The sequence below is a fragment of the Erythrolamprus reginae genome, chromosome 11, assembly GCF_031021105.1.
Source record: "Erythrolamprus reginae isolate rEryReg1 chromosome 11, rEryReg1.hap1, whole genome shotgun sequence".
NCBI lineage: Eukaryota > Metazoa > Chordata > Lepidosauria > Squamata > Dipsadidae > Erythrolamprus > Erythrolamprus reginae.
In genome coordinates, this window is record NC_091960.1 from 15,284,291 (window position 1) to 15,308,208 (window position 23,918).

At 39.6% G+C, this 23,918-nt stretch overlaps 1 protein-coding gene across 19 annotated transcripts in view; it reads left to right on the forward strand.

The window, feature by feature from the left end:
- Positions 1-11,427: 11,427 nt before the first annotated feature.
- Positions 11,428-23,918, forward strand: part of PUM1 (pumilio RNA binding family member 1) — a 78,258-nt gene continuing 65,767 nt past the window's right edge. For 8 of the 19 annotated variants that reach the window (XM_070764320.1, XM_070764322.1, XM_070764323.1 and 5 more), the window contains exons 1-3: positions 11,482-11,650; positions 12,862-13,008; positions 19,530-19,903. In XM_070764320.1, the coding sequence (XP_070620421.1) occupies positions 11,509-11,650; positions 12,862-13,008; positions 19,530-19,903 (663 nt within the window). In that variant the 5' untranslated portion in view covers positions 11,482-11,508. Of the gene's footprint in view, positions 11,651-12,861; positions 13,009-19,529; positions 19,904-23,918 lie in introns of all 19 variants that reach the window. The other 11 variants (XM_070764328.1, XM_070764330.1, XM_070764337.1 and 8 more) reach the window with 5 other exon arrangements.

Sequence of the window (23,918 nt, forward strand, 5' to 3'; positions counted from 1 at the left end):
CCCTCAAATCCATTCCTCCCTTAGATGACTATTAAATCAGACTTCTCCAAGGTTTTTTTTCCAGTAACCACACTACTATTGCTGTACTCTCCTAAAAAACTGAGGAAAATTGAAAACAATACACTCTTCTAACAGTGAGGACAATTAGAAATAGCACTTAAACTTATATACCGCTTCACGGTGCTTTACAGCCCGCTCTAAACGGTTTACAGAGTCAGCCCCCAACAATCTGGGTCCTCATTTTACCGACCTTGGATGGATGGAAGGTTGAGCCAGCTTTGAACTGGGGGTAAGATTCCAGGCAGTTGGTGATCAACAGAAGCAGCTCATTGAGCAAGGGAACTGTTTGCCTTCAGACGTTTTGAGTGCTTCATCTAAAGTGGGCAGATTTTAAGATTGGGAAAGGGGGACATCATTGTGGGAGAGGGGGCTAAAATCTTTCGCAAAAAAAATTATTTATCTATCTCTCTCTCTCTTCCTTCCTCTCCAGGTAGTGGTTGGCTAACCTTTTTTTCTTTGGTGACAAAAGTGTGCGGGTGCTATTGCACAGATGTGAGTACCCATGCCCATAATTCAATGCCCCCCTGTGCCATGCCCCTGCGCTTGTTCACATGATCCCCTATGCTACCACACCCCCCACGCATGTGTGTACAGCCCCCTCCCCATTTTCTAATTTCCAATGGGCCCGGTAGGCCTGTTTTTCACCCTACCCAAGTAGAGGCTTCCCTCTTGATCAGGGGTTTGCTCTAGAAGATCAATGGACTGTTTCTCTCCTTTCTGCAGAAATTTAGAGAAATTGTCTCCAGTTTTCTGCACTACCCTCCAGGTCTTTTGAGCCAAGGTCGGGTACAATTTGATGCTGAGAGTCAGTATGGGAACAAACATAATTGTAAGTAAAATGGGTTTTCTAAATCACAATAGCCTATGACCTTTACTATTACTATTTATTACTATTTATTTGTTTGTTTGTTTTATTTATTTGTTTGTTTATTTATGCAATTTGTAGGCTGCCCAACTCCTTATAGACTCTGGGGGTCTAATAGCAATATAAAAACTTTAATTTAAAAAAAATATTTTTAATATTTAATTTAATATTTAATATTTAATTTTCCTAGCTCTTAAGAGTCCCAATTTCTCCTCCAATTCTTTGTTTTGTCTTAAGGTTTTAGTTAACAATTTAGGTTTTTCTTTGTTTACTTTAAGTCCTGCTACTTTACCAAACTGATTTATGTCTTGTAATAGTGTAAAGCAGAAAAGGTTTAATTCACAAAAGGTTTAATTCACAATTTCAACTCTTTCTTGCAGGTACTACGAAATCTCTGAATGCTTAAATGTCATGTAAGGCAATGATTCATGTTTGGCTTTCTTATTTTTGCAGAGCCTCAAGGTTAGAAGAATGGTCTACCACCTGTTTTGTTTCATCAACTTCATGGTTTTCCTGATGGTCATTTCAACTCCCTTTTGGCTTTGGAATAATTTTAATGATGACTTTATCTTTATGGGGCTGTGGCTCAAATGCGATAATTTTGGTTGTCACCAAGCGACTTTGCCAAATGGTAAACACACAACTACTTTCATCAAGTTCAGTAATCTGTCTGATTGAGGTGCAATGTAGAGGAAGAAATTAGTGCTTTCATTGTTTCTATATCATTTTGGCTCAAGAAATCTCAATATGTCTTGTCATGCAATATCTCTTCCTTTTCAGTCTCTCCAAATATACTACAATCTGCCCAGTGGCTTGCAATATTCGCCTTAATCACCTCTTTCATTTCCCTGATTTTATCACTGGAGAACCTCACCCAGTCGCGTCAAATGGCACTCTGCAGAAAGCTGATTTCCACCATGACTCATTTCTCCGCAGGTATTTGGGGGGTTGGGGAAATGCAATTAAAACAACTCAAATGATTATCCGTCCGGGTCTCGGATAGAAGATAGGGATGGAGGGCAAGAGGCAGAAAAGTAAGCAGGGAGATAAAATCTTATTTAATTGTTCCCAACAATAGGCTACCACACTGGAGAGATTCCTGTATTATAGACAGAACATAATAGAGCAGTGCATGTAGACCTGGTGATTCAGGCCTTTTAGTTGGTAGTGGAAGTCAGAAAGGTGGAATTAAAGGGAAACCAAATACAGTGATACCTCATATTACAAACTTAATTGGTTCCGGGACAAGGTTTGTAAGGTGAAAAGTTTGTAAGACAAAACAATGTTTCCCATAGGAATCAATGGAAAAGCGATTAATGCGTACAAGCCCAAAACTCACCCCTTTTGCCAGCCGAAGCGCCCGTTTTTGCACTGATGGGATTTCCCTGAGGCTTCCCTCCATGGGAATCCCCACCTCTGGACTTCCGTGTTTTTGTGATGCAGCAGGGGAATCCCAGCAGGGGATTCCCAGCAACGGAAGTCCGGATGTGGGGTTTCCCAGTGAGGGGAGCCTCAACAAAACTGGAGCATCGCAAACACATGGAAGTCCTCAAAACCCCACCTCCGGACTTCCACGTTTTTGTGATGCTGTGATTTTGCTGAGGCTCCTATCGCTTGGAAACCCCACCTCCGGACTTCCATTGCCAGCAAAGCGCCCATTTTTATGCTGCTGGGATTCCCCTGCAGCATTGCAAAAACACGGAAGTCCGGATGTGGTGTTTTCCATGGAGGGGATCCTCAGGGGAATCCCAGCAGCGCAAAAACAGGTGCTTCGCTGGCAACAGAAGTCCGGAGGCGGGGCATCCCAGTGGCGGCGGCTTGGGTTTGTAAGGTGAAAATAGTTTGGAAGAAGAGGCAAAAAAATCTTAAACCTCGGGTTTATATCTCAAAAAGTTTGTATGACGAGGACTTTGTAAGACGAAGTATCACTGTATATTGATGGGTTGAGGGTCAGAGATTCACATGGAGGGACAGAGCTCACAAGCTGGAACACAACAATTGGGCTTGAACCACAGGCCAAAATTATACTCCTCCAAAAGGCTTGGATTTTTTTCTTATTCAGCATTTAAACTGGGCATTTATATGCTAGGTGAATTAGGTCATCATATTAAAGGATGCTCACTGAGCTCTTCTTAACTATGCTTTAGGCTATTGATCAGTAATGGTGAACCTTTTGTCCCTCAGGTGCCGAAAGTGCATGCACGCACACAAATTGCGCATGCGTGAGTGCCCACAACCATAATTAAATGCAAAAATTGCCTCCCCTGGCCCTCTGGAGGGCAGAAACAGCCCATTTCCCAATTTCTGGTGGGTCCAGTAGGCCTGCTTTTCACCCACCCCAGGCTTCAGAGGCATCCCTGGAGCCTGGGGAGGGCAACAACGTTCTCACCCTCCCCCCCGGAGGCCCTCTGGAAGCCGAAAATGCCCTCCAGAGCCTCTGGTGCGAGCTGAAAATCAGCTACCTGGAGTTGAGCTAGGACATGTGTGCTGGAATTGAGCTAGGGCAATGGCTTGCATGCCGGCAGATAATTAATAATAATAATAATTTATTAGATTTGTATGCCGCCCGTCTCCGAAGACTCGGAGGGCTCACAACAAACAATATAACAGTGTACAAATCTAATGTGTAAAAGCAGTTTTTAAAAACCGTTATAATAAAAAGCAATCATACAACCCTTACATAAACCATAATAGCTGAGGGGTATATCAATTTCTCCATGCCTGGAGACATAGGTGGTTTTCAGGAGCTTACGAAAGGCAAGGAGGGTGAGGGCAATCCTAATCTCCAGGGGGAGTTGATTCCAGAGGGTTGGGGCCACCACAGAGAAGGCTCTTCCCCTGGGTCCCGCCAGACGGCATTGCTTAGTCGACGGGACCCGGAGAAGGCCAACTCTGTGGGACCTAATCGGTTGCTGGGATTCGTGTGGCAGAAGGCGGTCCCGGAGGGAATCTGGTCCGATATGGCTCTGCGTGCCACCTGTGGCACCCATGTCATAGGTTCACCATCACTGCTATAGATTGTCTGATCCCAACCAAGCAGAAGTAAAAGCTAAAATGGTGGGGTAGGAACATATATGGACTAAACCTCTCTTTCCTTGTCTTTAGGCATCTTTCTGCTACTTTCTCTGATGATTTTCTGCCTTGGGATTACCCATAAGATAAATATAGAGAAAATCCATCTATCACCATCCTTTAATTTTTATATAGGTTGTTTTGCCTCTGTCCTGGACTTCTTCTTAGGTATTTATTGATTGATAACTTTATTTCTGGTTTGCTCTGCTTCCAATGATTAAAGGCAGGATCTAACAATATCATGATGGTCAAAGTGAAATTGGACCATCACAAATCAAGAGAAAAAGGACCTCATGATAAAACCCCAACTGAAACGCTGTGGAATAAGATGTTCTTGAATGATGTACCAAAAATAAGTTAGATGGAAGATCCTTGCCTCTCACAGGACCTAAAGCAAGGGTGTCAACAGGGGTGGGCTGCTGCCTGGATGGGGGGAAAAAATGGAGTTCCACCCCAGAGCACCCAATTTGCACTGAAAGTTGAAAGAAAATGCACGGCCTCCTGTATAAGCCAGGCCCACAGAGTGGTAGTAAAAATTTGTCATGCTCAAGGCTTTGGGTCCGATTTGGCCCACGGGTCTGACCCTGGAAACAGCTAAATTGCCTGAGCTCTGTTTTCCCTGGATGGTGGGGAATGGAAGGATTTATATTACTTGTAGACAGCTGGCAATTTGCATTCTTTTTAGAGAGTCGTTGAGTAAAGTGACCATATTTTCCCATTGGTAAATAGGGACACCATTAATGGGCGTGTGTGTGTGTGTGTCTTGATTAAAAATTTGGTCTGTAAAAATAAAATTCTTTTTTTTCTCTATCTCTCTTCCTCCCTTTCTTTCTCTTTCTCTCTCTTTCTCTCTCCCTCCCTCCCTCTTTCTTTCTCTTCCTTACTTCCTCTTTTTCTTTCTCTCTCTCTTTCTGTCCCCCACCAGCCTGTGTGAGCGTGAGCACCCTCCCAAGCTGCCATTTTAGTAGCAGAGGGCTGCAGGGGGCCCAAAACAGAGCCCAGGCTGGTCACGTGTGGCCTCCCTGAGCTCTATTTTTGCTGGCACATGGCTGTCGGAGGTTGTCGCGGCCAAAAAACAGAGCCTGGGAGGGCCGTCATAGCCTGGTAGCGCAACCTGAGCACCAGGACTGGCGGCCCATCACTGGATGAGGGCTAGAATCAAGATTCTTTTAACCTACCCACCTTCCAATCCACACCCAAAATGCTCACTTTTCAGAAGCCTAATGGTTGGGTAATTAAGAATGAGAAATCCTTGCTGATTGATTGCTAAATCATTTTTTTTTTAAATTGATTGTTAGATGCACAGATATTCTGCACAAGTTTTCATTCTCCACCCCTCTCTTCCATCCGTCCCCCACTCTTTTCCAGGTATAGTTTGTTTCATGCACCCTGTTGACTTGTTCGAAAGCAGCAAGGAGGAGAACGCTCCGAGACTTGTATTTAATACCGTTTGATCATTTCCTGAGGATCCAATTGACCAATTCACACAATCTTCTTTATGAACTCCGATTAAGTCCTGGAGCTTGGGTGGATATTGGCATTCTAACTGATGATACATTATTTGGATTCCCCCCCCCCCTTGTAATTGTTATATTTTTTTCTCAGTAAGGGTTAGACATAATTTTAAAAAACTGTTGGATGTAATAAGAAATTTTTGCTCTTTTTTCTTGTTGTTTTAAAAGGGTATTTATTATAAGAAGGTTAAGAAATATACATGAAAATTGATATTGAGGATATATGGACAAAATTGAAGCTCTATATCCGAATTAATTAGATGTGATAAAGTTTAGGAATAGTCTTAAAAGTGTATTAGCTAATAGCTTTTTAAATATCATATAAGAAATCTGAGTAATTATTTTTGTCCAGATGTCAAATGTAAAGGAGATAGCACTGGATGGATTAAGTACTGTATACCGAAAATTTTAAAACTATTTATTGTAATACAAATTCAATATTGATGTTATTTTACTTTGTATATCTAATTGGTTAATGGCATTTTACTTTGTATATCTGATTGCAGTGAAAAATAAAAAAATTCTTTGCCATAAAAAAAGTTTTTTATTTTTCTCCACCTTCACATGCAAATTTTAGAAATTTAACATGTATATACATTTCAATATTACATACACATAATTCCAAATTATTCTTTGTTTCGTTAAGCCAATATCTTGAGTAATTGATTCACCCCCTTTTGACCAACACCAGTCTGCCCCTCTAGCTATTCTTTCTTGTACACTCTCGCCTTTTTCAAACCCTTTTCTCCTCCAACCTGCTTTTCCTTTATTCCTCTTTGTCCTCTCTTTCTTTCTCTCTCTCTCACCGCTTCCTTCCTCAACTTCACTCACCTTTTCTTCCTCCCTTTCTACTTCCTCTCCCACCTTCTAATACATTTCCTAGAGTATTTTCCAACCTAAAAAATACCTTAACAGACTGATGCTGTACTTTCAATTTTAAAATCTAAAACTATTACTTCGGACTTAAGAAAGAAAGAAAGAAAGAAAGAAAGAAAGAAAGAAAGAAAGAAAGAAAGAAAGAAAGGAAAATACAATTTTATTGTAGGTATATATCCTCTAACTTCCACCCCTAAAAAGGCTAACTTTGTCATCTGGCTTCTCCCTCCAATTAATACTAAATTTCTATCAAAATTCCACATTTGGAATGTTGTGTCCAGTTCTGGAGACCTCGACTACAAAAAGAGATTAATAAAATTGAACGGGTCCAAAGACGGGCTACAAAAATGGTGTCTTAAGCATAAAACTTATCAGGAAAAACTTCATGAACTCAATCTGTATAGTCTGGAGGACAGAAGGGAAAGGAGGGACATGATTGAAGCATTTAAATATGTTAAGGGGTTAAATAAGGTTCAGGAGGGAAGTGTTTTTAATAGGAAAGTGAACACAAGAACATGGGGTCACAATTTGAGGTTAGTTGGGGGAAAGATCAGAAGCAACATGAGAAATCCTATTTGACTGAAAGAGTAGTAGATCCTTGGAACAAACTTTCAGCAGACGTGGTTGGTAAATCCACAGTAACTGAATGGAAACATGCCGGGGATAAACATATATCCGTCCTAAGATAAAATACAGAAAATAGTATAAGGGCAGACTAGATGGACCATGAGGTCTTTTTCTGCCATCAAGAGTTGCAGTATTTGTCATGATGCATGATTTACATCATGTGACGCCTGACTAGGTGGCTCAATGGTAAAGACACTGAGCTTGTTGACAAATGTTGGCAATTCTAATCCCTAGTATAGGTCTCCCGAATAAGCAGGGGGTTGGACTAGATGACCTCCAAGGCCCCTTCCAACTGTGTTACTGTTCCTTCATCAAATGTCAATGCAACCTAATTCTTTCTATAATGATGGGCAGGTTCCAAACAAAAAACCCTTTATGTATACAAAGTTCACAACTGACTAGAAGAACAGGACCTCCCACTCGTGAATTACTTTGTCCCCGCAACCTGGGAAAATTAATTATAATAATTAATAATAATTTATTAGACTTGTATGCCACCCTTCTCTGAAGACTCAGGGTGGCTCACAACAGCAAAAACAGTGCAGTACAAATCTAATAATTAAAAACTATGACTAAAAACCCGCTATCATTAAAAAACAATCAATACAATATAGTCACAACCACACATAACTCTTAATGGTCAGAAAAAGGGATACATTAATTGCCCCATGCCTGGCAACAAAGATAGGTCTTGTGGAAGGCAAGGAGAGTGGGGGCAGTTCGAATCTCTGGGGGGAGTGGATTCCAGAGAGCTGGGGCCACCACAGAGAAGGCTCTTACCCTAGGCCCCACCAGACAACATTGTTTAGTCGTCAGGACCTGGAGAAGGCCAACTCTGTGGGACCTAATTGGCCACTGGGTTTCATGTGGCAGAAGGTGGTCCCGTAGGTATTCTGGTCCGAAAAACATCCAGACCATGCACAATTTCTATATATTGAATTTTAACAGCTATCCTGGCCTATGATTGAATTGATAATGTATGCTAGTATGAAACGTGGATCATTCTATTCATAAAATAAAATAGTTTTAAATGAATTAAGGGTTTTAGAATATAACTCTCATCAGAGTTTTGTATGATATTAGATTTGATGTTCTTTTTAGTATTTTAAATCTTAGATTTCCCACATATTTTGTATTTGTTTTGTAAGCCGCCCTGAGCCTCAGGAGAAGGGCGGCATAGGAATCTAATTAATAAATATAAATATAAATATAAATATAAAAGTCTGTTCCTAACAGAGTAGGACTGCTTCTTAGGTTTTTGCAAGACAATCTTGCTCGGGGACCCGAATGCCCCACCCTGCTCAATCCATATACTGTTGGGACTTTAAACCAAGTTGCTAACCAGGGGACTTCTGTTGTGTTGAAGTGCACACATCTTAAAAAGTTGCCAAGTTTGAAAAACACCAAGTGAAACTCCCCCCCCCCTTCAAGTGCAATTATTCTTCATCAAAGCTTCCCCAGAGAGACGAGGTTTTTACCCTCCGGGGTTTCTGCTGCTTGAGCCAGCTGCCCACTCCGTCTCCTTTCTTTTCGGTGACCCTGAGGACTTTGAAACTCGCTCCCCCCCCCTTTCTCCTGGGCCGGATCGTTGCATTTGTGAATGCAGCATTTCCTGTAAACCCGCGTCTGTTAAACTCCAATTGTTCATTCACATTCACACCAGCCCCAACCAAGCTTGTCAAATCCTTGACTTACAACCCCACCTATCTAACCAAGGGTGTATAAGAGCACCAGCGTACCTATAGTCCCTGTCCTAGGTTTCTCTCTTATTAGTACAAATATTTATTTATTCATTTTGTCGAACAAATATAGAATTGTAGTTTGTATAAGCGTAAGTAGTAAATAATGATAAAAGAAATAGGACAGTAGGACAAGGGCGGTAGGCACAATGGTGCGCTTATGCACGCCCTTTATAAACCTCTTAGAAAAAGAGAGAGGTCAACTATAGACAATCTAAGGTTAAAGATTTGGGGGTTTGGGGAAGAAACCACAGTCAGGTAATGCGTTCCAGGCGTTGATCATTCTGTTGCTGAAGTCGTGTTTTCTGCAATCCAGTTTGGAGCGGTTTACATTAAGTTTGAATCTATTAGGTGCTCGTGTGTTGTTGCAGTTGATGGAGAAGTAGCCACTAACAGGAAGGACATTTTGGTATATGATTTTATGAACTACTGTTAGATCAGATCGGAAGCAACATAGTTGTAAATTATCTAATCCCAGTATTTCAAGTCTGGTGGAGTAAGGTATTTTGTTCCGAGAGGAGGAGGGAAGGACTCTTCTTGTGAAATATTTCTGAATTCTTTCGATTGTATTTATGTCTGATATGCAATGCGGGTTCCATACAGGTGAACTGTATTCTAGAATTGGTTTGACAAAAGTTTTGTAAGCTCTGATTGGCAGTTCAAAGTCATGTATATAAACAGTGTTATTTCTTTGTACACTACTAATTACATACGTACGTATGTACGTACATAAATATATATATATATATATATATATATATATATATATATATATATATATATGTATGTTGTGGTTAGTTCTGGCCCAGCTCCTGCCCCAAGGACTGTGGATGTGGGGGAGACATCCACATGCTGCAGGCCTGTTTTGCTCCCCCCCCTGGAATCTGCTGATGAAGGCTCCTCTGACCAAGAAGATATGAGTGACAGAGAGGAGGAGAGTGTGGCAGACAGTTCAGAAGGAGATCAATTATCTAGCTCCTCCTTGGATTTGAACAAGAGTTAATGATACAGCCATGCATGCGGAGAGCGATGTATAGGCAGCAACAACTGAGATTATTATCAAAGAAAATAAGGCCACCTGTGGTTGGGTGGGGCTGTGGTAATTAGTGAGGCTGCTATAAATAGCAGCCTGTGGGTTTGGCCATTGTGGAAGATTATCTGATCGTTGTGTTTCGTGCCTGCTTTGCTGACTTTGAACTTTGTGTGCTGATTTTCCCCCGCTTTGAAACTAAACCAGAGCAAAGTGTGTTCCACTTTGTGTAAGAAGAAGGACTGTGAATTGCCTCACAGCTGCAAGCTAAGTATCACAGAACTGATAAGGAACTTGTACAAATTACCAGTTTGTTTGGAGACGAGTGCTCTTTGCTATACAAAAAGAGTGCTTAGTTTATTTGAATTTTCGGTATAAAGAACATTGTTTTGAATTTTCAAACGTGTCTGTGTCTGAAATTGTATCTGTGCATTTTCGGGAGAATTCTACCAGAGAGCTCGACAAAACAAATACATAAATACATAAAAATAAATCCAATCTTCTCTTGGCAAATGCCCAACAGGCATTTTATTGCTTGGTGTGAAGTATGCACAGCAACCCAACAACAAAAAGGCTTCAAGAGTTGTTAACCTAACGTAGCTTCTGCTCTGGTAATCTCACACTACTAACCAGAGCACACAAAACTTTCGCCAGACCAATCCTCGAATACAGCTACGCAACTAGATAACTATATCTACGCAACTATACAACAGAATACCCCCATGCAACTAGATTTACAATCCTAGGTTTAGAAAGCTTAGAGCTACGTCGTCTTAAACATGACCTAAGCGTAGCCCATACAATCATCTGCTACAGCATCCTTCCTGTCAACGGCTATTTCAGCTTCAACCACAACAACACACGAGCACACAACAGATATAAACTTAAAGTAAACCACTCTAAACTCGACTGCGTAAGTAACCTAATAGTTGATGCATAGAGCTCACTACCTGACTCTGTAGTATCCTTAGACCAGTGTTTCCCAACCTTGGCAACTTGAAGATATCTGGACTTCAACTCCCAGAATTCCCCAGCCAGCATTTGCTGGCTGGGGAATTCTGGGAGTTGAAGTCCAAATATCTTCAAGTTGCCAAGGTTGGGAAACACTGCTTTAGACTATCCACTATTGACCTCTCCTGATTCATAAGAGGTCAGTAAGGGGTGTGCATAAATGCACCAGAGTGCCTTCCATCCCCTGTCCTAATGTTTCTCTTTTACTAGCATCATGTATATAAGTATTACAGTGCTCAAAAAAATAAAGGGAACACTTAAACAACACAATGTAACTCCAAGTACATCAAACTTTTGTGAAATCAAATTGTCCACTTAGGAAGCAACACTGATGGACAATCCATTCCACATGCTGTTGTGCACACTCAACTTTGTATGAAACATTCAAAGAGAATATTTCATTCATTCAGATCTAGGATGTGTTATTTGAGTGTTCCCTTTATTTTATTTTTTTGAGCAGTATATATCTTTGTATAACACCAACACGTACTTGACATAACAAACAAAACAAAACAAACAAACAAACAAATATTTTTTTAAAAAAATAAACGCCTCTCTTGCTTTGGGGAGAAACCTTGCCGAAAGGCCCCTCCCTCTTTCCTTTCTTCTTCGCTTTTCCTGGATCCCGCCGCCAGTGCGGAGGTGGGGTGGGGGGTGATTTGAAACCTCCGCGGCGCCCGAGCTTCTCGGCCGCTCCAGCCTCAACTTCCCAGAATGCAGCGCGCTCCCCGAGAGTTCCCCAGTGCGCCGCCATGTTGTCGAAGTGAAAGGCAGAGGGGGAGCGGCAGCCAGAGAGCTCAGAGGCCGGGGGGAGGGGGGGGCCGTTGCCATCCGTCTTCATCCTACCGTTCCGCCCGTGAGTATCCGGACCGAAGCGGGTTAGAACGGGACTCCGGAGCCCGGGAGGCTCGACGGTGAAGCCGTCTTGGGCCTAAGGCTCCGGCCGGAGCGGCGAGGGCCCTCCGAAAAGGCGGCCCTTGGGCGGGCGAATATCTCGCCGAGGCTTCTGCCTCGCGCTTGTTCCTGGTACATGTTTTCGAGTCCGAGGCCAGGCCTCTATTGTTGTTCGCCAGGGAAGGGGAGAGAAAGGCCAGCCCGCTGCTTTGGGGAGGCGGCGGCGGCTGCTCCGTTCAAACGACCATAAGAAAATTAAAAAAGGGGGGGAGGGTTCCCTAGACTCCCTAAAGCGGCTTGGCTTTGTTTTAAATTGCCTCCCTCCCTCGCTTTTCTTTGGGGGGGGGGTGGAAGAAGAAGGGAGGAGGGAGGCTTGCTTGGCCTTTGTAGATACTTATTTCCAAGCAGCCAGGAAAAGGCAAGCTTGGGGATTTCTTGAGCTGGGAGGGGGCTTCCCCTGCTGGCTCCATCCAACAACTCCATCCTTATTATTATTATTATTAATTGGACTTTTATACCATCGTGGTTTTGAAAGGAAAATGGGGTTGGTTGGGGAGGGGAGAGAAAAGTAAGACAAGGGGAAATAACTAGGATGGGGAAGGCGGGTAATAAGTCCCTGTCCTATTGTCTTCTTTTATCTTTACTTTCTACTCGTGTTATGCTTACACAAACTACTATCCTATGCTTGTTCGACAAATACATATATGTTTTTTAAAAAAAAAATAGGGGATGCCTAATTAATACATACAGGAGTAAGTAGTATGTGCAGGAAATGGAAGTACGTGACTTTTCACCCAAGCTCTTTAGGGTAAAGTTTTATCTGGGTTTTTTTTTGGGGGGGGGGGTGCATAGGTGTCATCAGTTAAGCTTTGGGCTGGATGGGGTGGTTTCTGTTAACAATGAGAACATTTTGGTGTCTGGCTTTTCCTTGAAGGCTGTGCTGCTTTTTGGTTAGGATGTATAATGGGGGTTTCTCTTTGATTAATGTTTAGGATTAACAACAAAAAAGGGGTGCTCTTCAGTTTATTCCCCCACCCCTAAATGAAGGGGGCTGGGGGGGGAAATAAAGATTTTTCTTTCTTGGCTTTGCTTATGTAACTTTTTTTTAAAAAAAAATATGTTTTGGTCCATAAGGAAGCAGCAACAGGAGGCTGTTTTTCCTTCTCTTCCTAGGCCTTCGGCTGTTCCAGCTTCAAGTTAGTTTTGGCCAAGCAGTTTGGAAACAAAGCAGTTATGGAAGAGAACCGGGTGGCCTATTGTTACAGTGTGAATTTGTCCTACGGAAAAGGCACAGCAGTATTTTTTTTCTTTTACCCTCCAGTCAGTACATATCCAGGAGTCAGTCCTGTCGTACTTATCAAATGTTTGTTTGAACAGGACAAAGTTGTGTGATGTGTTAGTTTTTGGTTGTTTATATTGCATTGCATTTTAGCAGCAATTTAGCAATGTAGCCTGATTCTGTAAATGTTTAGGGATAATGATTCAGCCGCATTTACTCCCCATGTTTGTGTGTGGGGAATTATGTCCTATATCAGTCCACTATTTTGGGTTCTCCTCCAGTGTTTTTAGGTTGTATAATTTGAAAGCACTTTGAGGGGAAACAGCTGGTTTCAGGTTTTGCACTAAAGAGTGTTTTGATGGCATAATAAGATAAGTTTAAATTACAGGTATTTTAGACTTGAGGTATTTTAAAAGAATATTTTCTTGCATGGGACTTTCAAATATAATTTTACATTTAGATGTACTATTTAGGCAGTTGTTTTCTTCTTTACCAAACTGATTTTTGAGTTTATTTCAAACTGTTCGTGTGTGTGTTCATATATATATGTATATATATATGTACCACTCATCTCTGTGTGTTTGTGTGTGTATGTGTGTTTTCTGTTGAATTTTCATTATCAGCAAAATATATTACATATATATGTGTGTGTGTGTATACACACACAGACAAACACGTATATACAGAGATAGATGAGTGGTACATATGTGTGTTTGTATGCACAGTACGTGTAGCTTCACATGCTCAGCTGTAAAGTGATTGTTTGGTTTTTGACATGGTATCCTGTGAATCCAGAAAATATTGGTTTGTTCAACAAAATATTAATATACTGTAGCCTTTTGTGGTCATGTTTTAATTTCCGTTCCAGTTTAACACTGGGTATTTTGTAGCAGACACAACTTTTTATTGAAAAGCGCATTAACAAACTCCATGATAACTAGAAATAAATCTCACCCGAAACTGAATCAAAACCAAAAACAATTTAGGGGCTCAAAGTAGGGAAATTAAAAAGGCAATGGTGATCATGAGACCTGAACATACTGAGTTGTAACATTCTTAAAATGATGTGTTTTAAATTGTACATCAGGACTTTATTGTAAATCTTTTTGTTGAGTGGAAAGTGAAGATAGTGGAAGTATAGTGTGCTATATCCTCCTAATGGCAATGGACTTTTGATAAGGGATAGTTGATAAGCCCTAGATGGGCTTTTTGTCTTCAATTCTTATCAGGCTAATTTAGGGTAGATGGGAATTGTAATCTGTTGGTTTTAGAATACCTTTTTGAGGAATACCTTTTTGAGGAATATTTTGCGTTTTTGTTGGACTATAGAATTTAAACAATTCCTCTGATTTCTAAGCAACAGCATCCTTGACATTCTAGTCAGATACACACCATGAGAGGTGAATCTTACCTGTGTAGGTTCTAGAATTTTCCCGTAGATTAATTCCATTAATCATTTTGATAATTCTGTAATTCTGAGTCTAACTAAAAGTACAAGGTTATTATAATGTCTTCTTATAAACAGATTATAAACAAGAAGGGGTAAAGACAAGAGCTAAATAAACAACCCCCTCCACAAGATGAAATAAGGGTTTCACTTTTGAATTGAATTATAAACATTTTACATTTAATTTTCCTTCAATACTGTTTCCCATTTGCTCTTCAAAACTTGTCAGTCTTACTCATTTTTGGGGTGCCTTACGGATGGCAGATAAAAATCTATTGCTGGATGACTGTTGGTAGTACTGATGCTTGCTAAGGTTCTGAGAAGAGGGTGACTAACTCCTTCATCATAGTTTAGCCTACTCTTTTTCCATATAGCTCCTGCAGCCTACAGTCTTGTCATCTTAGCTGTGGTCCTCTGTCATAGGTAGTTGTTGACTAAGGGTGAATGTCCTAACCTAGTTCTTCTGAGATCCTGAGCTGATTTAAGCTCGGATATTTCTGACTAACATTCTAACTTTTGTAGAATGGTATTCTTGAGTTTTCCAGAAGACACAATATTATTAGTTTTCTTAACAATTTTGCAAGCAACAATGCAGTGGTAACATTGCATGGGGCACTTTCTTTTCCATGTTCATGAATAGAACTGATATTATATAAACATGCATACAAGTAATGGACTTACAGGGGAAAGTGTACAGCTATATATACTCACCAGTATTTTTTTTCTCAAGCACTGTTTATTGACTTGGGCCTGGGGACATGTTTTATTTCAGCAGTTGTTATAATGCCATAGGCTTTTCTTTTAATTTTGAATATAGAAAAATAAATTTTTGCCCTCAACATTTTCAGTACATATGCAGTCTCTCACTGAAAGAATTAATAATGTTCAACAGTTGACCTCGGAATGCTGATTGTTGCTGCCACTATCCTTGTAGTAAGAGAGTCTTTTGTCATATGGATTTGTCTTTATATCTTGAGAAAGGTGGATTGACAAACAATATTAATGCAACACCAAAATCTTGAATGCAGTGCAGTGCAAAATATATTGACTTAATTGTTTTAATTATTTCAAAACAAATTGTTTTTAAAATGAATTGTAAGATAAGCTTCCCAGGCCCATGTACAGTATTCCAAACATTTTTGTGTTTTGTAGTTTGATCTAAAAGGTTGACAAAGCCATTCACAGCATTTAAATTTATATAAAAAAAGATCAAGACTACAAGTAACAAATAGCTTGTTATCACTAAATACACCAGAGAAACAACTGATGCATGATATCTTATACTCCAACTTAAGCTTGCAAAAAAATAATAATAATAACAACCCACTAACAATTTTTCTTTCACGTTAGTTCTTTTTTCCCTTTTTAGCCAAAGGTGCTCTGGATCCTGATATCGAAGGAAACAAACTAAGATCAAATCCCTCCTGAAAGCTCTTCTGTACTATTGCTTACTTTACTATTTTAGAAACATAGAAACATAGAAACATAGAAGACTGACGGCAGAAAAAGACCCCATGGTCCATCTAGTCTGCCCTTTTACTATTTCCTGTATTTTATCTTACAATGGATATATGTTTATCCCAGGCATGTTTAAATTCGGTTACTGTGGATTTACCAACCACGTCTGCTGGAAGTTTGTTCCAAGGATCTACTACTCTTTCAGTAAAATAATACTTTCTCATGTTGCCTTTGATCTTTCCCCCAACTAACTTCAGATTTTCTTATTTCTCCAGTAATGACATGTGGGTGGAATGGACCATTAGGTTATGGGAGGGGGATGACAATTTTTGATAATCCTGCTAGAGATATGCAATTGTAGGATTTCCTCTATTATATAAGAAAAGGATAATTCTGATGAATCAGCCCAAAGACCATTTCATGCAACTTGATGGACTTAGGAAACTTAACAGAGTGGAATGGCAATGATTCTCTCTCACATTATTGTTCAGTAGGAACTGGTGCGTAAGTTAACCTGCCATGGATTTTGAATCTCTCATATAGTTGCCGTATTATTATTATTACTATTTATTAGATTTGTTTGCCGCCCCTCTCCGTAGACTCGGGGCGGCTTACAGCAATGATAAAAACAATATATAATGACAAATCTAATAGTTAGAATCTAAAATAGCAATAATACATTTAAAAAGTCTAAAAAACAATGTTTTTTAGATGTTTCAGTTCCCCCACGCTTGAAGGCAGAGGTGGGTTTTAAGGAGTTTACGAAAGGCAAGGAGGGTGGAGGCAGTTCTAATCTCTGAAGAGAGCTGATTCCAGAGAGCCGCCACAGAGCAAGCTCTTCCCCTGGATCCCGCCAAACGATATTGTTTAGTTGACGGGACCTGGAGGAGACCAACTCTGTAGGACCTAACCGGTCGCTGGGATTCATGCGGCAGAAGGCGGTCCCGGAGATACCCTGGTCCGGTGCCATAGTATCTACTATGGATTGCTTAAATCTCCCAGTGTTTCTCAAGAGTGTAATTCATAGAGAAGTCCTTTAGAAAACCAGAAAGCTATGCCATTTCATTGTAATTTCCCTACATGGTGGCAAGAATTGTGGCATCTTAGGGGATTTGAAGATTTTAATGCCCAGATTTTATTGAAATCATGAAATCCTTCTGTTAATTGCAGCTCTCATGTGGCTTGTCAGACCAAGCACAGAGCCATCTTCTGGAAAAAATGCTCAGACTCCTGGGCCACAAAACTTTGCATGTTGTAATAATGCACACCATAGCTCAGTGGAATATCCTGAAGTTCAACTTTGTTTCCGAGGAACAATTCACCTGAACAAAAGATGGATAGTCCTTATTTGATTAATAGTACACATGCTGGCTGCATGATTTATTTATTGTTATCCATTTACCAAATAATTCTAAGAAATGGAATTTCTCAGTATGCTTTCCAGATTTCCCCCCATTTGCTCTGCTTAGGAAACTCCCTCGCCCCCATTCTTCACTACTTCAGTTGTAGGCCTGTAGTAGAAATACTTTGTGGCTTTCCTTCCCAAGGACAATTTGGCTGGCTATGCTTCAAAAAAACTGATTAGAGTACAGTAGTTCTGATTTCAGAGGGTGTCTAAATTTAGAGATTGCGGTATCTGCTTTATGGTTTTGTTACTTCCCCCCTTGTTTTGTTACATTGAAACACATTTTTCCTTCTTAAGCTAGTCTGAAACAGCATGCGTATTTCATTTATCTGTTAATTTTTTAAAAATGTCAATTATAATGCAACTTCTTTGCCATCACTGAGCAGCAACTTTAAACTTTAAACTGGAGAATGTTTTCATACTTGGAAATAAACAGAGGAGAAAAATCCATTGTTTGGTTTTGGAGCTTATAGCTCCAAATAACAAAAACATTTTCACTTATAATTAATGAATGCAGACTGAAATTATTTTATTTAAGTAAATACTTTCATTTGACCATGCTTTGTTAATAAATAGTTGTTAGTATATTTATATAAATAGCAAAACTGGAAGCTTTGTTATATTGGTATTCAAATATAGGTTGATTAAGCTGCAATTCAGAGCATACTGAATTCTCTCCCCCACCCCTTGTAAAAATATTACATGGAAACCCTTTCATACATATACCTTTAGCGCCTTTGCTTGTGAATATTGTATCAGTTCTCACACGTGCTTGAATCCTTAGCATGCTCTCTTACTATTCTTTTTTCATCCAAAGGGGAAGATTTACTTCTAGGTTTAAAAGAAACCATATTTTCTTCCTTGAATTGCACTTTAATTCTTCTTAGCGAAAATGAGCCATAGTCACATTTTTCTTAAATTCCAATTTAACGGAATTCTATCATACTTAAAATGAAAAACAGTTGCTGATACTACTGTGAAGTAGTTAGGGGTGTGTAAGGAGAATGCATTATCCATAGCGCTTCTGAATGTAGGGGAACGAAGAGTTCCTTTTCAATTTGAGCTGTGTGAGTGCTGATTTGTGGAATCAGTTCACTTTCTCCTCTGTTTACCTCTTCAAATAGTTTTTCCTCTGATGGAGAACCCCCCCCCCTTTTTTTAAAAAACCTGCAATTTATAATGTAGCAAAAGGGAGAACTTCATTACAGAACTTTAAATATGTTAACACCTAATTTAAATCACATTGAAATGTGAATAACCTCAAATGTAGTTAATAATTGTGTCCGTTTATTTGCTCTGTTTTCTCATGAAAGTCCAGACATGACTTCGTCTTGAAAATACACACTTCTTTTAATGGTGCATATGCAAATTGTGCATATGCCAATTTTAATGGTGCATAGGCAAATTGGAGAAAGTTTTTTATTTGTATAATTACATCTTTATCTCATGGACAACAGGAGAAGGAATAGCATGGAACACTTTAACCCATGCCTGTTTTTAATTAAACGAAATTATTTTTTAATGTGATGCTATATTATTTTCTATACAAAACATGTAGTTTAAAAATTCCAGTTCCCCCTTCCCTTTTCTCTCCTCCGCCCTACCCCAGATTTCCTTTCTCGCCTTTCCTTCCCTTTTTTTTCCCTTTTCCCTTTTTATTATATTTATAAATAAAGTATTTTTTTAAAAAAAAAAATAAAAATAAAAATTCCAGTTCTTAGAAGCCAGCTACAAACCCTGGGTGGTTTTAGTAGTTAGGTGAATGCATTTTATATCACAGTATCTAATTCACATATAAAAACAAACCGTGTGTGTTCCAATTTTTTTTAAAAAATTCCAATTTATTTGTACGCCCAAAGTTGCATTATGGCTTAGAATGGTGTGTGTTTCTGGATGTCAGCTTGATTTTGTTTCAGATAAATGTTAGATAGGTGTTAGCATCCAAGATTATTTTTCATCCAGAAATTTAGGGGATACATGCATCCATCCAGTAATGTTTTCTGTGGCGCACTTTCAAGAATGCCTTGTGAAAAAGTAAGCTAGTGTAGAGGTTCCCAACCTCTGGTCCATGGAAAACCCCTCTCCAAAGAACTAGTCCCTGGTGCCCAAAAGTTTGGGGAACGTTGAGCTAGTATAATGATCGGGTGGGACTTTATTTTAGGATTCCTTGATGTGGCTATTCTGCACTCAGGTGTGAGTTTTGGAAATGGGAGACTCAATTTAATTAGCGTTTTGAACTTGTCTTCCTTTAGGTACTGGTGGAATGAGCGTTGCATGTGTTTTGAAGAGAAAAGCAGTGCTCTGGCAGGACTCTTTCAGCCCCCACCTGAAACAGCACAGTCAAGATACAGCTAATCCCAACATGCCTGTTGTTTTGACATCTGGAACAGGGTCCCAGGCTCAGACACAGCCAGCTGCAAACCAAGCCCTTGCAGCAGGGACCCACTCCAGCCCTGTTCCTGGATCCATAGGGGTTGCAGGTCGCTCCCAGGACGACGCAATGGTGGATTACTTCTTTCAGAGGCAGCATGGTGAGCAGCTTGGGGGAGGCGGAAGTGGTGGAGGCAGCTATAATAACAGCAAACATCGGTGGCCTACTGGGGATAACATTCATGCTGAACATCAGGTAAAAAGTTAAATATTTCAGAACTGAACAAATGAGCTAAGCGGGCCTTTTGGTAGCTGCATGCAGTGACTTGTGAAATTTCTGTGTATCTAATTGATCATGTTTTCTTCTCTTGTTTCTTGCATTTCCAAACTAAAATTCTTTTGCTGGGGTACACGAGATTATAAATGTTTTTTGATTCAAATCAAAATATTCAATTGTTTTAAGCTTGTTTAATTTGCTTTTTGTATCAAAATGGGTGTGTGTGTCTCTGATGCTTTCTTCTTTCCCTCCTCCTTTCCTTTTCACACGTGTTGCTATTGTTTAATCTATTTGATACATTTAGGAAAGTTCTTAAAGCATCACTGGCAAAATTGCTAAATGTTTTATATTGGTGGAATGTTTATAGTTGAATGCTTGTTCAGTCCTGGGGAAGCATAACTAAAAACCAAACATTTCTGGGACACCAATTTCCCTCCATCTCCTCCTGCTGCTAGTACAGTAAATATTTTTAAGTAAGTTGAATTTTATTACTTTTCCAATAACCAGGGAATTTTTAAAATGTATCTTTCAAATTAAATTTAAAACAGCAATTTGGTCACCCAAGCAAAAGCTCTTTTTTGTATGTGCTTTTTGTATATTGTTTCAGAAACTAAATTATATGGATACAGTAATTACATTTCCCTGAATCATCTGTCAAAAGCCATTGAAATGGGAGTGTGTTTCCACCAGCTCTTTCCTTTTGAGCCAAATGGAAGAGAAGGGGTGGTCGTGGTGATTTATAATGTAGGCAGGAAATAGCTGCTGCTATATGCCTTTGTTCTATGTGCTTGGAATGCTGTGTAGCAATTCACTATATTGTATTCCTATATAGATGGCTGCGGGGAGTAATGGAAATTTAGAAGACAGGGTGGGACTGTGTTTATTTTTTATGTGTTGATGTTAATTTAAAGATAATAATTTTCACAACTTTCAGTTCTTTTTTTAACATGTTGGTATTCTTAGATTGTTTAAAAGTGAACATTTGAAACCAATCTCATTAAACATATTTTTAAGCCTTCCTAAGCTAAGGAGGATCTTGAAGAGATTCATGTCTTCCAGAGTTGAATGTCCAATTCCTAACATTTTTGTCCTTCTAGGAACCAGCCACCCCATTTAAAAGCTGACAAGAGTAAGAGAACCTGTGAAGTGTTTGAGAAATACATTTTCTCTTCATGAAATTTACTCTGTGGATTTAATCTTATACATAAAGAGCACCACATAATAAATCATTGCTGTCTTCTTGCAAAAAATGAATTGTGCAATTTTTTTGAGAATGTCTATCAAATAGTAGTAGTTGATATCTCAATATTTTTTGTAGCAGAAGTTTATATATATATATATGTGTGTGTGTGTGTGTGTGTGTAACATTTTTGCTGATAATGAAGGGAGATTACTATAGATCTATTTTGGCCTTATCTGCCTTCATCAGGTAGCGAATATACAGTATATATATATTCGCTCTTCATATCCATATTTCAAACTGCTAACTTGATAATTTCTTCTCAGGCTTCTGTACCGCTTAGATTCCTATCATGTGACACTCTTCTCATAGAAGACTTCAGTTAGCACATTACTTTGAAACAATGTTATTTTAAAAAAATGTATTCACATGAACATCAATGACAATTAACATACGGAATTGTTTCCGAAGCATCATTAAAATTCATACAAGATTGGTAAAGTTAACATGGTAGCAGCTGAGAATGCTAGATGAAAGAGGAGAGCCCTGACACACTTTCTAAAAAAGGATAAAAGCCACCAGATAATCTGCTGTCTCTTTAAGAGCTTGGGAATTAGCAAGATTCTTAATAGGATAAACCTTTATGCATGACCTCAACCAAAATTTTGATGAGCTGGGATAAAACTATTATCTAGCATGTGGCACAATACTGTTTAGATAATAGTATATGTCACAAAATCTGCATGGTCTGCCTTTCTGCCTATCTGCTTTTGGGAAGATTTTCCTGTTCGTGGGCTGGTTTGTCCTGTAGATTAGGGATGTCAAACTCAAGGCCCAAGGACCTGATCCAACCCACAGGGAGTTTAGTTCTGGCCCGTGGGGCTGCCTTGGAAACAGCAAAGGACTGACCCATGAAAATGGAGCTTAGAAGGGTCACACATGTGGAAGGACACTAGAATCTAAACAAAAGTCTGGAGCTCTTACTCATTCACTAATTATCCATACTGACTAGATGGGAATTATGAATTAACGTTGCTCAAAGACAACTATATTGGAAAATATTCTGTTAACTTACAAAACTTAACATACAAAAGTGTTCTACAGCCTGTCTGCACAGGCAGGAGAAAAAAGAGGACAAGGGTAAGGATTTAATAAATGCCTTTGCCAACATATGGTTGAAAAGAGTAACTTCAAATTAATCCAATAAAATAAACCCGGAATCTATTGAACAAATATGAACACACAAGGAGCCAACAAAAAAAATGCAACAATGCAATACAACCATATTAATAAATGATAAAATAAGCTTTTATTTATTTGCCTTCATTTGCAATAAAATAACCACACAGTGATTTTTTTTTTTTTTACTACTCTGGGGTAGGACTGAATACAGTATACTGTATTTAAAACAGATGAAATCTACTACTGTTCTGCTAAATACAGTTAGGGTGAAACAACTAGTACCTACACCAATTCACTAATTAAATAACAATTTCAAACCACCATATTTCCACAGAGAGAAGGGGATGGTTGCAGAGTTACAGAATCATGTCGATTAGAGACCCAGAATCTGTAGACAGTGACAGTGGCATGAGGAACCAAAACATAAAGGGTGATTGGAGGGTTGTAAACACAAGTATCAGGAAATTGTGAAAGTGACTTGGAAGATCCAACACAGCCAAAATGTCACTATTCTGTACAGTTAGTCCTTGACTTTACAACAGTTCATTTAATGGTCGTTCAAAGTTACAATGGCGCTGATATTTGTATGTCAGTTTTTCCCCAGTTACAACTTTAGCAGCGTGCCCATGCGGTCAAAATTCGGATGCTTGGCCACTGGTTCATATTTATGACCGTTGCTGTGTCCCAAGGTTATATGATCAACTTTTGTGACCTTCAGACAAGCAAGAGCAAGTTCACTTAACAGCTGGCCCATTAACTTTTCAACAGCAGTGACTCATTTAACAATTGTGGCAAGAAGATGGAGCAAAACCCACCAACAATAGAGATTTTGGGCTCAATTGTGAATGCAGATCGAGTAATATCTGTACTAGGATCGTGGACAGAAAAACCATTGTTACCATGTTTCTCCAAAAAGAAGGTCTTATATTCTTTTGACCACCGAAAAATGTCTAGGCCTTCTTTTTGGAGGGTTCTAATTATTGACTTACCTCGCAGCGGTGGCACCATCAGTAGGAGCCAGCTGCTGGCCCTTTTATTTATTTATTTTATTTATTTATTACTTAGATTTGTATGCCGCCCCTCTCCGAAGATGTGTGGCCGCTTGCCACTACTCGCATGCATCGCCCCAGCCTTCATTTTGCCTTCAGATGCCTACTGGCAGGCATCTGAAGGCAAAACGGAAGATGGGCCGATGGGTGCGAGTGGTGTCAGTGGCCGCAGAAGAAGTGGGCACAGAAGAAGGCAAGGCAGGTGTCGGGATGTGCGAGGCCTGTTATGTAAGGCAGCTCCACCTTCCCCAACCCCATTCTAGTTTATTTTTTACCTGTGTGCCTTGCCTCACTCCCTGCACCCTGTGGTGGGCAGAATTTTAATTAGGGCTAATTTTGTAAGTGGGGCTTAATTTGATTGCATGTGCTCAAAAACGTGAAAGAGCTTTGAAAATACAAGGTGGGCCGTATTTTTGGAGAAACATGATAGATGATAGTTAACAGTGGATAATCTAGGCCTGAGACTTTCATGACTTATTTAAATTTATATCTTACATGCAAACACACACTTTCCCCCCCAAATAAATCAAGGTAGCAAACATACCCAACATGTTGCCCTCCCCCTATTTTCCCTAGAACACCA